The following is a 15,762-nucleotide window of genomic DNA, read 5'->3' on the forward strand; positions in this document are numbered from 1 at the left end:
TCTGCTGCTCAGTTCATTTAGTGGCTCATTCTCCCTGATAGTCTGTGTAAAAAAAAAATCCATCAGTGTAGGGGAAGCAGGCGTTGCAGTACTGTACAAGCAAGGAGTGCCATATATGGTGTGGAATTGAAACGCTGAAGATGAGGAAGAGAGTGTGTTTTTATTTTATTTCTGGATGACAATACAATATGTGTGTGTGTGTGTGTGTTAGAATATCTTGTGTTTCCAATTGTCACAGATTCTAGGAGGTCCGGATTAGTTGCGAGTGTTCTCTAATTAACTTCACTGAGGCTCCGACAGTTAATTAAGAATTTCAGCTTGGTTGCCTCCAATTAGCAAGGGGCAATAGCACTTGTGTTACTGCAGCAGGAAAACAGTATTCCCCTGATATTCACGCTACTAGTGCTTACAATGCATCTTCAACTGACAAAAGGGAAGGAAGCTACATAGCTCATCTCAAGACACAGAAGACAGGATGTGTTTTCACACAGTCAAGTAATTTCCAATCTCTCATCAATAGATCATGATATCAGAAACACTGTGGAGGCTCTGCAGCCAGCCAGTATCAGTCATGTTAAAATAAAGATGGCAGGCATTTGCAAGGGATAAACTACTACCACCTTTTCATATCTTCGCACTTTTCCTTTTCTCTTACTTATTGGCTTATTCATTCCACAAGGCTCATTCTGGTGATTTCACGCCTATTATATTTTCTATAATGCCGGTTGTGTGAATTTGTAGCAGCAGCCCCCTGGATCACGACTCTCCCTCATTCCGCAGATGTGGCGTGCCCAAGAAATTGATTTCACCCGTGCCCCAAAAGGCTGCATGTGTCTTAAATGTGTAATAATTAAAATAACTTCCAGCTCAATCATGGCCCTGCCTCTCAGACTTGGCCCATCACACCGGTGCAAGGGGATATTTGCACCGGGTAATTGTGGTGGCTGACTTCGGCTCGTCCCAAGGGCTAAAAGAGGGTGGGGGGTATGCAGTGCAAGCTGATTGAATCTTTTGTCGGGTAGGTGAGCTGCACAAGGTCCCTTTTTCCCCCTGGAGGCTTTTTCTGACACTTGTCCTATTCAGCCCCCCTCAGCAGTGGGTGCTGGGACTGACAGCGCCGCTCAGGTCCTGGTCTCTAAGGGACTGTGCTGCATCGATCACAGTCCAGCTCACTGACTGGACTGCTACAGCTGCAGAGGCGATATGCCGAGCCGGAGGAGGAGATGATGGGGGAGGAGGGGGGGATAAGAGAAGAGGAGCGAGGTCTGACACATGTCCGCATCATCTATCAGGAGTTAACTGTCATCTAGGTGGATAGAGAAACTTTCACTGAATTGGCTGAACTTTGAGTCACATGTAAACACCAACAGCAACATACTCTATTCTACTACTACTATATTCAGCAGTATAAGTTTGACATGGCTTTGCCAAGGTGGTAAATACTGAGGGCCTACACAAATAACAGTAGGATGATTTTATTTCAAATCAATAATAATAAAACAAAATTTTATTTAAATAAAACAATGGTAAAATTATTTATTAAAATAAGATATAAGAAAAATATGGGAGCCTAAAGCATAACTTGTGTTAGTTGACCCAGAATTCCCTCCTTTTAGACTGTTTAATTGCTTTTCATTTGGTTTGCATATGCCTGCCTGTGATGGAACCAATGGGTTCAACTCTCTGTATGACACAGAGTATTTAGGGACATAATACTCATTATTGGTGATCAGTGCATTTCAGAAATAGTGCTGCTTTCATACTTCTCTTCAGACGCCATTCTGGCAGTACTCGTGGTAGGCTCCAGTTGCCATGAAACTCCCCTCACTAACCTCTCCCCCGGCCATCATCAATCATGTGACACACGGGAAGAAATCAAGTGGCTTGGCTGCCATCAGTGGGCATCCCTGCATTTACATCACAATTCAAAGGGACCTCCCTGCTAGCAGATGTGTGTCACAATCACTGTGCTTGTGTTTATATTGTATTATTGTGCTTGATTTTATTGCCTGATGAAGGTGTGGTGATTATGTAGACCATTGCACAGAAATCCCCATTCACAAATGCAGCATATTGAGTGGTAAATTTAGATAACCGGTCAATATGCTATACAGGTATTGCCTGGTACAGATTTAATCAAACAAACCAAGTCATTTGTTTTATGATGTTGTGTTTCTTTCGTCTTTCAGGTGACTACCCAGCACCACGAGCAGTTCTGACTGGTCATGACCAGGAAGTTGTGTGTGTGTCAGTCTGTGCAGAGCTAGGTCTGGTCATCAGCGGAGCCAAAGGTCAGTATACTTTTCTGTCACAGACACTCATTCCTTGGCATACATACTGTAGGTTACCAGCCTATTACCAACCCACATAGACAAGTATTCATTTCATTGAAGGTTCTAGACCTTCATGTGTACCCACATGCAAATGCCTCACAGAAAATTGGTGGACCAGGACATATAGTATTTCTAAGCTCAAAGTACTATTAAAACTATACTGTCTGATTTAATAATATAATAATTTACTTTTTTACATAAGCAGTTTGCTCACACTTGTGTATGTGTCTGTTTTGGTTCGGCAGAGGGTCCATGTCTGGTCCACACGATCACAGGAGACCTGCTGCGGGCTCTGGAGGGGCCAGACCACTATCAGTGCCCACGGCTCATCTCAGTGTCCAGCGAGGGCCACTGCATCATCTACTACGAGAGAGGCCGCTTCTGCAACTTCAGCATTAATGGAAAACTGCTGGCACAGATGGAGGTCAATGATTCCACCAGGGTAAGCTGACACATGCTTTAACACCAGTTAAGTTTGAAAGGCAGAATTTCATCAACTTTGCATATCCAGTGATTGCTTGGTGTTTTCAATTTGGATAAGATGATGGAAATGTGAGTTACACCTGTCAGGTTTAGTATGTAATTGTATATCATATCATATTAAGACAATAATTCATCTTAAATTTGTATAAAACTATATGAAGTGCACATCGCTGCTGCATGTCATGCTCATGCTGTACCTCAACTATCAAATGTTTTGTGTACATATCAATTTCTCATTCAGTGACATCTGCTGCAGCAAGACAATGGAACTTAAGTTGAAGGTGACATTTTGAAGTACTGTCTATCCCTGTAGGCCATTCTCCTGAGCAGTGATGGCCACAACCTGGTCACAGGTGGGGATAACGGTGTGGTGGAGGTGTGGCAGGCGTGTGACTTCAAACAGCTTTACATCTACCCTGGGTGTGATGCTGGTGTCCGAGCCATGGACCTATCACACGATCAAAGGTGAGAGAAGAGACCATGTACACAGAAAGCCATCTTATTGTCTCGCACTCATCATACACAGGTACATTTACTGTTTTAACATGATCATCTGATGAGGTGAATCCATGAAATAGACTTCATCCCTTATTCATTTATTATCTTATTATTATGTTATTATCTCTACCAATCACAAAGGAGATATAAAGAGAAGCAAACAAAGGTTTACGCCTTGAAGTAAAACCAACAGCAAGTCATAACAAAATGATTTGTACATTTTAGTGTATGATAAGAACGAGACAGAGCACGATGTGGGCTCTGCTTGGCTTTGCACGATCATTGTGTGGGCTTGTGTTGGATGCGTGCATGCGTGGGCTTGCTTAGCAAATCCATGCATGTTTGTGTGCGTGCACGTTTATATGTCCCCACATGCTCAATAGTGTACTGCATGTGTAGGCCGAGGTAAAAATCCTTGCATTGCCTGTGTTTCACGGTTGTCACTGTGCATTTTAGTTACTGGAACATCAACCATTCTTTTCCTTTAAATAGAACCTACGGTTGCCATAGAGACAAAAAATTACAGGGGCATCTATCTGCGAATGCACTTATTTTGGATAAACAGACAACAGCAAGCACACATGCTTGCGGCCTATTGGCAGGTCAGCAGCATGTTTTTCCTCAATGTTTGCGTTCTGCAAGATCCGCCAGGAGTCGTATAATGGGTGCCTGGATGGCGGCGCAGAGGCGACAATGTTCGCTCTAGGGCTATAAGCCTGACGTCATCATGTGACCCTGGCAGTCAAGAGAGGTTAGAGAGTGTGAACATTCAAGCTGCACTTTACAGCCACAGGCCAAATCCCCCTCAGCACTTACAGTCCAGCCGAAAACAGAGGCCTGATTTTGTGACTTAACCGCGCAACCTGCAGAGGATGGCCGGATATAAGATGAAATTTGTTAATGAATTCAGTTTTAGTGTAAAGTATATGTCAGGGGCTAAAAATACTAAAAAAGTACTTACTACATGCTATTTTTAACATTTTTTTTAAAACCACTTAACAAATCACTTCAATTAAATATTTTTAGAACCCCACTGATTAAGTTACAATCTCTTTTCTTAGAAAGTTCACATTAGGTAACACAAGTGAGCGCTGCTCCGCAACTCCATTTACAGAGGGGCATTCTGCTTCAACTCTGTTCATTGTGTGTGAGCATTTAAGCCCTAGGGGTGTAGCAGTATAAGACGACCCTGTGAAATCAGCTGCTTTTCCTACATACCAGCCAGGCATGGACACAAGAGCAAAGGGGTTACAGAATGACACGGGATCTCAATAGTCTACTTCAGTTGTCAGAGGAACCTGGTAATTTACTGTCACAGCCCCTGATGACCTCTTGTGCTCATTTCATTCACCACGATGGACATTTTAACAAACAGTTCATATGCATGGAAATAATATTTAACAGTAAACACATTTTAATACATGCTGGTTCCATTCTCATATCGATACCGTTACTAAAATATGTATTATACATCAAATATAATATTAAATGTGTAGTTTTAGTTTGTGATTTTCTTTTTTTTCCCCCATGAAACTGTATAATCTGTTTGCTAACACACTTCATGTTTTCATGTCTTTTTAATGGTTTTGTTGCTCTTCAGAACTTTGATCACGGGCATGGTCTCTGGCAGTATTGTGGCATTTAACATCGATTTCAACCGGTGGCACTACGAGCATCAAAACAGGTACTGAGTAGAAACAGATCCACACAGCAGGAGGTAAGTGTGGAGGGTCAGAAACACCTACCAACCAGTGACCAAGCTGTGTGGTAGAAGATCCAAAGAGCATGGAAGATATCCAGTGGGCTGGGGAACATCAGCATGGTGACGCTAATAAAGAACAAGGTGTGCTTACATGTCTTCATCTGGCTTTTTAAAGGCGGACTTGTTGCCATTCGTCTGTTGCTGAACAATCTGGACACATTTTGTGTTGGTTTTCATGTCTTACCTGGGCAACAGCTGATGCATTTCCCCAACTGACTCAAGCAGGTCTGTTGTTCTGGGCAAGGAGAGACTGAGATCAACTTAAGTTAACACAATTACACAGTTAAGTTAATAAAACATACTTAATGTAAGGTTTTAAGTTCCTGTTTCAAACTGAGAAAAATGCAAAACAAAAAAGAATCCTCTGTTAGGAACATTTATACAACATTTGTATGGCAGGTACATATCTCACTTGGAACACTTTTCTAGGAAAAAAAGTCAACCTGTAAATATGGACAGTGTAAAGTGTTTCTTCCCTGTAAAGGCTGAGATAAAGATCTAAATGCTGTTAGACTAGCCACCATGTTTCCAACATTTCCATTATCCGAGCCATGGATAAATGTTGAAAAATGTCTTCATTGCACTTCAGATATTAGTTGGTGAGTAATACATGTATATGGCCATTGTTTTCTCATTGTTATTAACGGTGGTCAAATGTATGTGTATGTGAAAAGACAAAATGTCCATTGTTACTTTGTTGTGTTTGATTGTCTATATCGAAGAAAAGTCAAATTCAGTGTGAGCTTAGTCCTTTGTGAAATATTTGGTTTTGATCATGTCAGCAAAAAGGATAATGTTTCCATATTTATTTGAAATTGAGAACTATTTTGTTGATTGATGGCAAAGAATTAAAATGTCTTACTATAAGATCTTAAAAAGATTAAAGTGGGACATTGAGAAACAGCATTTATCACTTTTTTGTGTTCTTTCAAAAACACATCCAGAGGACTGAACCAGATTTATCGGATAATATGTCATGACTGTTAAAGTGTTTGTGGTAAAGCTGTAAGACATTTTGTAAAAGGAAGTGTCATTTAAAGACATTCTACAATTAATACAGTTACTTGTGCATATCACAGTTTTATAGTTTGCCTATTTTTGCTTGTCTATTTTCAGTCTGTGAATTCATGAACACCAGTTCATGCTGTAACACCATGCATTGGTAAGCAATATTATGAGTTGGTTTCTGGAAAGGTCCAAGGAAGATTTTAAGCTGTGTAACAAAAAAATGATCTAATGATAAACAGCAGTCTTCCAAAAATGACACTAATGGTCTATTTTTGGTGATAAGAGCTATTGTGTCCGCATTTAATTGCGGGAGAGAGGAGTCTGGCTGTGAGCTGACAATATGAAATGAACAAAAATATGCAAATAGATTTTGAGTTTGCATTCTGCAGTTTTTTGTGGTGCTACATGACGCCACCCTACCCAAAGCTGAAGTTTTGCATGCTAAGAGCTAGTGAAGGCATTGGGTTTACTTTGCTTTCCTGTGAAATCATTTTCATTATTGTGAATTTAAATTTCTTTGACAAAAATCATTTTGGTAATGTGTTCAAATTAAGCAGTGCATTTTGATTTCATGTAATATATTTTAAGATAAGTTGTGATTTATGTTATGATTTATATATTTTGGTTTCGCCAATTGATTTTGCACATGTTTTGGAAGAGGTAGGATATGTTTGAAGCCTATGTGATTATATAAAAATTGATAAATTGATGTAAATTCAGCTGCTTTCATTATTTTTGTTGTGTTTTTAATAAACTGAAAAAAATACACCAGTTTTTGATATTTTACTTGTGTGTAGACTGCCAAAATTCATGCATGTATCGATGTAATCCCATAATATATGTATAACTATAGCTCAAAAAATGCCCAATATAAAAGGAGTAGCTGAAGGCGGAATCTACTGAGGATATTATAAGCTTCTGTTTGATTATACTGCCACCTGCTGTCTTAGTTAGGTGCTGCAGATTTTGTAGGTCCACTGCAAGCTGTCTTGCAAAAACAGTTACCCTCTGATTCATGGTAAGTCGCTGACTCACAAATTAATTAAATCCTTTTTATTTCCAGGTTTGGTTTCTTTGCAGAGTACATAGTTGGAAGTTTATTTTTTTTACCATAGCAATCGATTATTTTCTCATGAAAGGAAGTGTATTACTAGTTTTTGTTTTTGTTTTTGTTTAGGTTGTTTTATAACATCCTTACATTAATGGAATATGGATGAATATAATACAGCATTCACATTCTCCATCTGCTTCCACACAACACTGACATTCCCGGTTGTCTCTGAGTACCATTTGTCAAACTGTGTATAAACATTACATGTTTTTCAGATGATGAAAAACAGACAGTGATGAAGGCAAACACATTCCCAAAAAGACACTATTAAAACTTGCTTTCCTTGTGCTTTTTGGCTCACTCTCCTCTAGTCAAAAACTTAAAAGCCCTTTTACAACAAAATCAGTGGTGTGATGTTACATTTCTGTTAAAATACGTATGTACAAATCTTAACTCAGCTGGGGTATGACTATAGTCTGCCTTAACTGAACTGGATTCACCAAGACAGCACATACAATGACAACAGGAATGGTTTCATATCTGACAGGCGTATATCAAACAGTAGAAGACCAGAACAACTGATTTAGGATGCATATTAATACACATGCAGGTTACAGTCTCTGATGAAGGGAAGAGGACATTCGCATCCATGAATATTTGGTCTCTGGTGAACCAATGTATGAAGTGGTCAGAGGACATACAGTACATACAGTCTAGTGAGCCAGTCATGTAGTTTGATCTGATTAAAAAAGTCAAACAGAAGTGCTGACTGAATTAACAAATATTAAAATAACAGATTTTAGTGGAAGCACTGTTAACTTGTTTCTTATTTCAGTATTTGAAAAAAATCCATGTTACACAAGGGCTAATTGCCCTAATCTGATAGAGAAGTGTGTCAGTTTGCTGCCAATAACACCCGCAAAATATCCATTCTCACTCATTCCTGCACTTTCAAGGACAAATTTAAAATTTAAAAATAGTGTGCTCAATGGGCAGTACACCTAATTGCACTTAAATCCATATGTTGCAAGGCTTTAAACATGCACTTACTACCAACTACACAGCACTGACATTCATCTGTACCACCACTGAATTAAAATCACTCTCACAGACAAAACTATTGTTTCAAAAATCATCCTCCAGCAGACATGTGAGCTGGACCATCAACAGTCAAACATTAGTGCCCTCTATTCTCTTAAAGAGGCAAGCTACTGGGTGGCAGGACAATATTTGTCCACACAAACATCTGTTCAGTACAGATAATGCTTATGGTACAATATAGCAGCATGTCTTTTCAGTTTCTTAGGTCCTCTTAAACTGTGTGTCTAAGTTTATGCACCAGAATCTTAAGTACCACAGCAGAGAACTCTGGATGCCATACAGTACAACAGAAGTGTGACCTTTACCATTAATGTTGTACTGAGTTATTGTTACACTTAAGCTTAAATCGGTATAAGCGGTACTGAACATGTCATAGTCATGTAATTTTACATCCTACGGTTTCAACGTTTTGCATTAACATTTCCCATTGAAGTCCTTCATGAAGCAGTTTGTCTTTCTGCAGTATACAATATTAACCAATAGAGGGCTCTAGAGTACTACAATGAACCAGCACTTGCAGCGCTAAACAGTTTGGTGGCTTTTATGAAAGAAAGGAAAAATATTGTTTCATGCTCTAAAGGTATATTCTTTGATCCAGAGATTAACTTCCCACTGATCAATACATTTTGTAATTAAAATGAGTATCATGATTGGGAAAAAAGAACATAGGTACAGGTAAGATTGCAGTCTGTAAATGTCCAAGTCAGCAGACTGAACTCAATGTTGGGTCTGCAAAATGGAAATTTTGCTCTCCACCCTCTCTCATTTTCCCATGGAGGGGTGGACTGTGCTGTGGCCTCGGGAAGGCTGTTAGAACGGAGAGGTGGGTGAACGAACAGTGTCAGCCGAACTTGGGGAATAGTCCTCAGACTCAGAGTTGAACTCAGCGGGAGAGAGGCCGAAGTTGGCACTGCGGGAGGCACCGGCACCAATACTGTATGGGAGGTGGGGAGTGAGCTTCACATCCTGGTGGCGTCTTCGTCGGAAAACTTGCTTCTCCTTATCAAGTGCCGTGGTCTGAGAGAGGGTGACACAGCAGCTACCGTTAGGTTCTCCAAAAAAAACCCATAGAGATGAGGAGTGGCATCTACTCAACAACCAGTAACACACTTAGTAAGTAAGTAAAAGTTAAAAGAGCCAATATTAGCATGCAGTTGTGTCCGAAAAGCTGCATTTACCTCAACACTGTTCTCCTTTGAGAACATAACTTCTTCGGACAAGTTTAACTTCATCTTGTGAGACAGCATACGAGTACAACGCTCACAAAACCAGGAAAAGCAACAACAAGAGGAAATAAGGTCTGCCAATATCAGCTGTGAAGTCTTTATGTCTGTGACAGTACTTCTTGTGAAGTAACAGAGAAAAATTAAATCCAGCTGCTTAGTATGTCACATAAACCCTGAAATGCAGTTAGCATAACTTTTCTATGCAGAAAAAGTACATAGCAAGGTAAACTCTATGACCAGGTGAGAGGAAACAGCCACAGCACTAGAGATGAGATGAGATGAAGTAACGTGATAAAGTGATGGACCTGATGAGGTAAATAAGGCATGAAAAGGACTCTATTGACGGTCAATGGCTCAAACCCTGTGAGGGATGGGAAATGGAGACTGCCAGCACTCTGCCATGGAAGCACTGCATATTAGCACTATGCTGTGTCATACCTTATCCAGTACAATCCTGGATGCTGGCAGTGGTCCAAAGACCCTGACCTCTGGATGGTAAAGTCCTGGTCCAGCTGAGCAGAGAGAGATGAGCGCAACTCAGAGGATCACCTTGAACTCAAAGCATCACTGACCTGATTAGAATTAAGGCGCACAACTCTAAACTTCTGATTGCTGTGATGAGAAGGAAAAAAACTGGCGGAAAAACATCATGTCACTGCCAACTGACATTCTGAATTGTCAGAGAAATATTTTCATTTGGCAGCTGACAGCTGAGTGGTTGGCTTACCTGCAAAGTAAGTACAAGGACTAGATATGAGAAATGTAGAGGAATACAATAGATCACCCCCATTCTTTCTGCCAATTGTACAAATCAAACTCAGCTTTGAAGCTATTCAATAAATCATATCTACCAAAAACCTAGTTATTATAGTCCAACTATGGGTATTTGTAAGATCTCCTAACAACAGTGCTGACAGTCTACACGAGGAGGATGAGAGGCCAGAGCACACACAGGAAGACCTGGCAGCAAGAAGCAGATGGATGAACTGATGTGTACCATATACAAAACAAAGGATAATGGATAATGGATTTATTTGTTGCTTTTCGAAAGCAGACAATGCTAATAGCTTCAACTTAAAACAATGAAATTCTAATGGCATCCAAAGCATAAAGATAAAAAAGCTTTTGCACACTTAAGCAGCAGGTGCATATGAGGAACACTGGTTTTAAAATTCATAACTGCAGGCTTTGAATTTTGAATGACATCCAAAGCATCATCGCTAAAACACAATCATAAAAAAAATGCCATAATGTGTTCTACTGATGCTGAGCTGCATGCGGTGTCAGTGTGTGGAGGGCTACAGATCAGTGCTTACTGTAATGACTGACACCCCTGCTGTGGTGCTGTTGAGCTTCGGCCCGGTGTTGAAGTGTTTCTTGATCTTCCCAGCCACAGGCAGCTGGTGCTCGTTCTCTGACACGCCATCATCCTAAAAAATACAAAGAACAAAGCTTCAGCAACTCTACCTACTGTATCACACTGCATATTCTTTCTTAGCAGTATGTGCATGTACATGGGTGATTCTGGTGAAAGGACTGACTTCAAAATGTTGGACTTACATTGACCCATGGGTGGTCGAGCACCTGCACAGCTGTGTATCTCTGATCCACCTCTACCTGCAGCATCCCGGTGATCAGAGCCTAAAGAAAGACATGTTAGCCATGAGTATTCAAGGATGATAATGTAGCCTGAGACACCAGAGTAACAGATCGCTGACAGGTTCTGGTGTTTCACATTGCGCATAACAATGGCAGATAAGGAGAGCACTTCGAGACACAAACCTTAGCAGTGTCTGACACATTGTCCCAGTATGGTGCAGGGAAATCAAGCAGGCCCCTCAAAATCTGTTCAAAGACAGCCTCCTGATCGTCACCACTTCTGTAGAAATTAAAACAAGGGGTATTTCATAAAGCTCAAACAAAGTTTCACATAATACAACATTTTGATCAGTGTGATTTAAATAAATTAAACTAACTGATGTGGTTAAAACATTATTCTTATTGAAGTAGACCTCCTGAGACAGGAGCACATACCCACGGAAAGGTGGAAAGCCACACAGCAGTATGTAAGTGATGACACCAGCTGCCCAAATGTCAACCTTGAGGCCATACCTGTTAAAGAGGAAGATACAGGTATCAGAGAGACTAAACACGTCTGCAAGTAGCAATAGTCCAAAAGAAATAATCTGGCAGTTTTTCATTAGGATTATGGACATTTCTACTCTCTTCCACAGCAGATGTCCTAATAATTATGTCTCAGATGGCTCAGATGATGTAACTCCTCTGACTCACCCCGTCTCAGCAACGATTTCTGGTGCAACATAGGTGGGCGTGCCACACACAGTATGGAGTGGCCCATTGACGACAGTAGCCAAGCCAAAGTCACCTAGCTTCAGAGATTTACTACCATCATGGTGTTCATACACCTGTGTAACATACATAATAAGGGAAGGCAAGAATTAATATTCACTGTAACACTGTGGTAAATATTCAATTAATGAGTTTGATGTGATAATAAAATGAAGTAACACTGAGAGCAATGACAGTTAAAGAGTTGAAAATAAAGACCTGGGAAAGGACTTTGCTACATCTGCTTTATAGTAAAAACAGACTGTTTTGGAAAAGTGCTGGAAAAGAAGAGCATTCAAACTCATAACTGATAAAAAAAAAAAAAAGTAAAAATACAGATGTTTTTTGCTTGAATCATCATATGAACATCATTTAACAAATGGCAAGACTAAAATAAAAAACTGCAGTTGTGACTGAGTTCACATGTATTCAAAGTAGATGTCTTGTTTTAATCTCTGTCTCTTCTTTTACTGTTGTGAATAAATGTACTGTATTCATTCAATTCAGAAATACAATGTCCACTCACAGCCAGTACAGAATCTTTGTAGAGTCATACTTACCAGCAGGTTTTCTGGTTTTATGTCTCTGTGGACAATGTTGAGACTGTGCAGGTACTTGATGGCGCTTGCCAGATTGAACAGCATACAGCTGGCGTCTCGCTCTGTGTATTTGTTAGAGGAGGTGATTGCATCAAAGAGATCGCCCCCCTGGAGAAAGATTATTTGTGATGTGAAAGAGTACCAGTTGCTAGTTTTCAGCTATGTTAAAAGGGCTGATGCAGCTGGGGATTTGACAGGAAGCCATTAACAGGGACCATTTTTTTGTAGACTGAAACAAAATAATGTCACAAAACAGACCTCAAGGTCAATATCACAATGAGCCCTAACAAAATAACTTTTAAAGGCTTTTGAGCTTGATATTTATTTGTAAAAGTTACCAAATGTGTAGTACCTTAACCAACTCCATTACAAGATAGAGCTCACTATGGGTGTCCATTTCCTCAATTAAAAGTACGATGTTGGGATGTTTCACACGCCGAAGGATTGACACTTCACTCTGGATCATGTGCTCCTGGAAATAAATGCAATCAAAAGAAAATATATAAACACTATATGATGAAAGTTACTTAACTGGAATGTGAAACTGGGGAGCCTCCTTTTCAGTCATTTCAGAGCAAATATGAAAAATAAACCAGTTTCAGAAAAATATTTTGGATAACAATTGAAATAATTTTGATATGCATTAACACAACTTAACTAGAATCATTTGATGGGGTTATTTAAAGCTAAAAAGAAAGAAAAAACATTGTAACCCAAGATTTAAGTCCCAGAAGAAATAGCACCATCTGCTGGTCAAACGAGAAAATAAACTGAACAGGCGTCAAATAAAACCAATGCAAAAAAAGAATAACTTCTTGATAATGAATTAAACCAAACTTGGTTGTGTGATGACTGAAGCAAGCAGACGCACAGGCAGGCTCACCTTTCCCCTGCATTTATCTTTACTGATGATCTTCAGAGCATACTCTCTTCCAGTGGATCTCTCCACACACTCTCGGACCACAGCAAAGTTTCCGTCCCCTAAAGTCCTCCCTACTTTGTACCTCTCTGCTATGGAGGCAGGGACTGAGAGGTACTCATCCATTGGCTCAACTGTGGTGCACAACAAAAGAAGATGATGTAAAGGTAGAAAGAGGTGCCTATACATTACTTAGATTTGCAAACTTTTTGCATCTTTTTCCACTGTTTATGGCTTACCTTCACTACCAGGCCCATCTCCTTCATCCATTGAGCTGCAAACCTTGGTAGAAGCTAAAGAGAGTGAAGAGCCACTGTGTTGAGATCCCTGGAAAGAGGAGACAGCCATGGAGTGAGAAAGAAAGACACACTGATGCACTTGTGTTACACAAACTTCAGAGAAGGCAAAACTTGTAAAAATGTGATTACAGCCAGCTTACACAAAGCCTATTTGTTCCACTCTGTCAGCCTTGAGTATGCAGTCTCAGATTAGATAGAAATAAATCAAGTGTGGTGAAACATTATATTAACCTTTCCACCAGTATAAAGAATGGCATGTGGTCCAAAAAGGGATTCACAGAAAATAATACCCTCCACCACAGACACAATACCAATCCCAGCCTTGTTATTAAATAATTAATGATGGTATCACTGACAATTGGATTTCGCCCCAGAATTGGCTGTGCTTTGCAGTCTGAAAACTTGCTTGTCCTCCCCAGATCTATGATAATCGCAGAGAAAATGTGCTGCTGCAGTACGGATGACGTTTGATTCAAAAGAAAGCTTCATAATACGCGTACAAACAGCCTGTGTTGGCAGAAGGGACAGTTCCTGAACTCAGAAACATGTTGTCTATGAGCTGATATTTACATCTGTACACCTGTGTACACAGCCCTGCAATCACCTATGCTATCTTTTTTAAGATCTCGAAGTAATATAAACACCAGCAGTGTTCCAGTCATATTACTGCGCAACAAAAACAAACAGTGAGGTAAATAATTTATAGCTAGTGGAGGCACACACATACTGTATCTGCTAGACAATATTCTGAAGATGAGATATGTATTAAGTTTATTCCCATCAATAAACTACAACATTTCGGTTTAATTCAATGTCACTGGAATACTCACTAGAACTAATATTATTCACTGATGATAAGATAAGTCATTCACAAAGCCTCTCTGGTATGATGTATGACACCATGTAAAATAAATCTTTAAGAACTTATTTATAGTAGCATCAACTTGTATTACCTGTCGTCTTCGAAGGCTAGCAGGGCTGGTTGGAGAGGGGCTTGGAGACTTTCCAGATCGAGGTGTGGACAGCTGGCTGCCTGCAGTGCCATTAGCTGTCGGTACAACAGAAATCACTATGAAATAGTGCAGGATACACTAAAGTCTACTTTTTATATAATCTTATAAAACCACTGTGTGAAGCTTTAGAATAATACATTTGCCTTTCATTCTTTTTTTGGGCTTCTATTGCCTTTAATCAATAGTGACAGCTGAAGAGGGACAGGAAAGGGGGAGAGAGAGAGGGAATGACACGCAGCAAAGGACCACAGGTCGGAGTCAAACCTATGGCCGCTGCAGCAAGGCAGCACACTTACCTGAACCAGTAGATGATGGAGACTTGCTCCTGCGGGACACTCTTGGGGAAGAACGACCGTGCAAAGAGGGGAGCCGGCCATATGATACAGACTTTGCCACCCTGCATTCTATAGATAAAGAAAGGGAAAACATAAAAGTATACACTGCTGCAGCAACATTTTTCCTAAATACTACTGGGCTACCTTATTCTATTTGTTTCAATTTGAGGTTCTGTGTTATTTTCAGAATAATTTTAAGTTTGTACAATTTTTTTTTTTTAAAAGGCAAACAAAATTATTTTTTTATTTTTATTATTCAAATACTATGGACAGACAAAATATGTTTAAGTACTTTACAACATCATTAATAAGGAGCATTTTCTTTCGGGTGAAACAGCCTAAAACCACAGAGCCACAAACTATGAATGATGAGATCCTCTCCACTCTGACCTGCATATTCATCAAACACACTCCCTTTATACCACACCTATAAAACTAGGTCAAGTGAATGAATGAAGGTAATGATAATGTCCTTTGTATCATCTGTATTCAGTGTGAAGCAAAGTTGTATTTCAGTCTGTTTCCTAACCACACCCACTGAGCTAAATACTGCCGTGAAGCTGCAACATTATTCCAATAAGGCTTTCAGCAAGAAGTGATCTTTCAAAATGGAAAGTTTGGCAATCTGCTCTCCAGTATATGATGTCATATGACCCAGCTCTGTTTCATCAAGTCTGGCCTATACATTAAAATAGTTTGAAAGATCCATATCCTCGATCTTTTTGATAATGCTGGTAATATGTTGTCTTATGAACGTTTTATGTCTGTACACAGTTTTCCTGTTCC

General features: G+C 39.8%; 2 protein-coding genes across 3 annotated transcripts in view; one reads left to right on the forward strand and one right to left on the reverse strand.

Moving 5' to 3' along the window:
* The window catches only part of nbeab (neurobeachin b), a gene marked incomplete in the record, with an annotated part of 186,689 nt that extends 179,837 nt beyond the window's left edge, over positions 1–6,852 (forward strand). The window contains 4 exon segments of the mRNA XM_035680189.1: positions 2,190–2,291; positions 2,579–2,775; positions 3,130–3,281; positions 4,915–6,852. Of these exon segments, the coding sequence (XP_035536082.1) occupies positions 2,190–2,291; positions 2,579–2,775; positions 3,130–3,281; positions 4,915–5,005 (542 nt within the window).
* Positions 6,853–7,149: 297 nt separating this feature from the next.
* Positions 7,150–15,762, reverse strand: part of LOC118341814 (serine/threonine-protein kinase DCLK1-like) — an 18,206-nt gene continuing 9,593 nt past the window's right edge. The window contains exons 4-16 of one of the 2 annotated variants that reach the window (XM_035680201.1): positions 14,938–15,045; positions 14,582–14,676; positions 13,569–13,656; positions 13,294–13,463; positions 12,763–12,882; positions 12,372–12,518; positions 11,755–11,888; positions 11,497–11,574; positions 11,245–11,341; positions 11,023–11,103; positions 10,779–10,892; positions 9,901–9,974; positions 9,196–9,253 (exon numbers count right to left, since the gene is read on the reverse strand). In XM_035680201.1, the coding sequence (XP_035536094.1) occupies positions 9,196–9,253; positions 9,901–9,974; positions 10,779–10,892; positions 11,023–11,103; positions 11,245–11,341; positions 11,497–11,574; positions 11,755–11,888; positions 12,372–12,518; positions 12,763–12,882; positions 13,294–13,463; positions 13,569–13,656; positions 14,582–14,676; positions 14,938–15,045 (1,364 nt within the window). Of the gene's footprint in view, positions 9,254–9,900; positions 9,975–10,778; positions 10,893–11,022; positions 11,104–11,244; positions 11,342–11,496; positions 11,575–11,754; positions 11,889–12,371; positions 12,519–12,762; positions 12,883–13,293; positions 13,464–13,568; positions 13,657–14,581; positions 14,677–14,937; positions 15,046–15,762 lie in introns of both variants that reach the window. The other variant, XM_035680200.1, reaches the window with a different exon arrangement.

Source organism: Morone saxatilis, unplaced genomic scaffold (genome assembly GCF_004916995.1).
Source record: "Morone saxatilis isolate NCDOM2014 unplaced genomic scaffold, NCSU_SB_2.0 Contig8, whole genome shotgun sequence".
In the NCBI taxonomy this organism is placed as follows: domain Eukaryota; kingdom Metazoa; phylum Chordata; class Actinopteri; family Moronidae; genus Morone; species Morone saxatilis.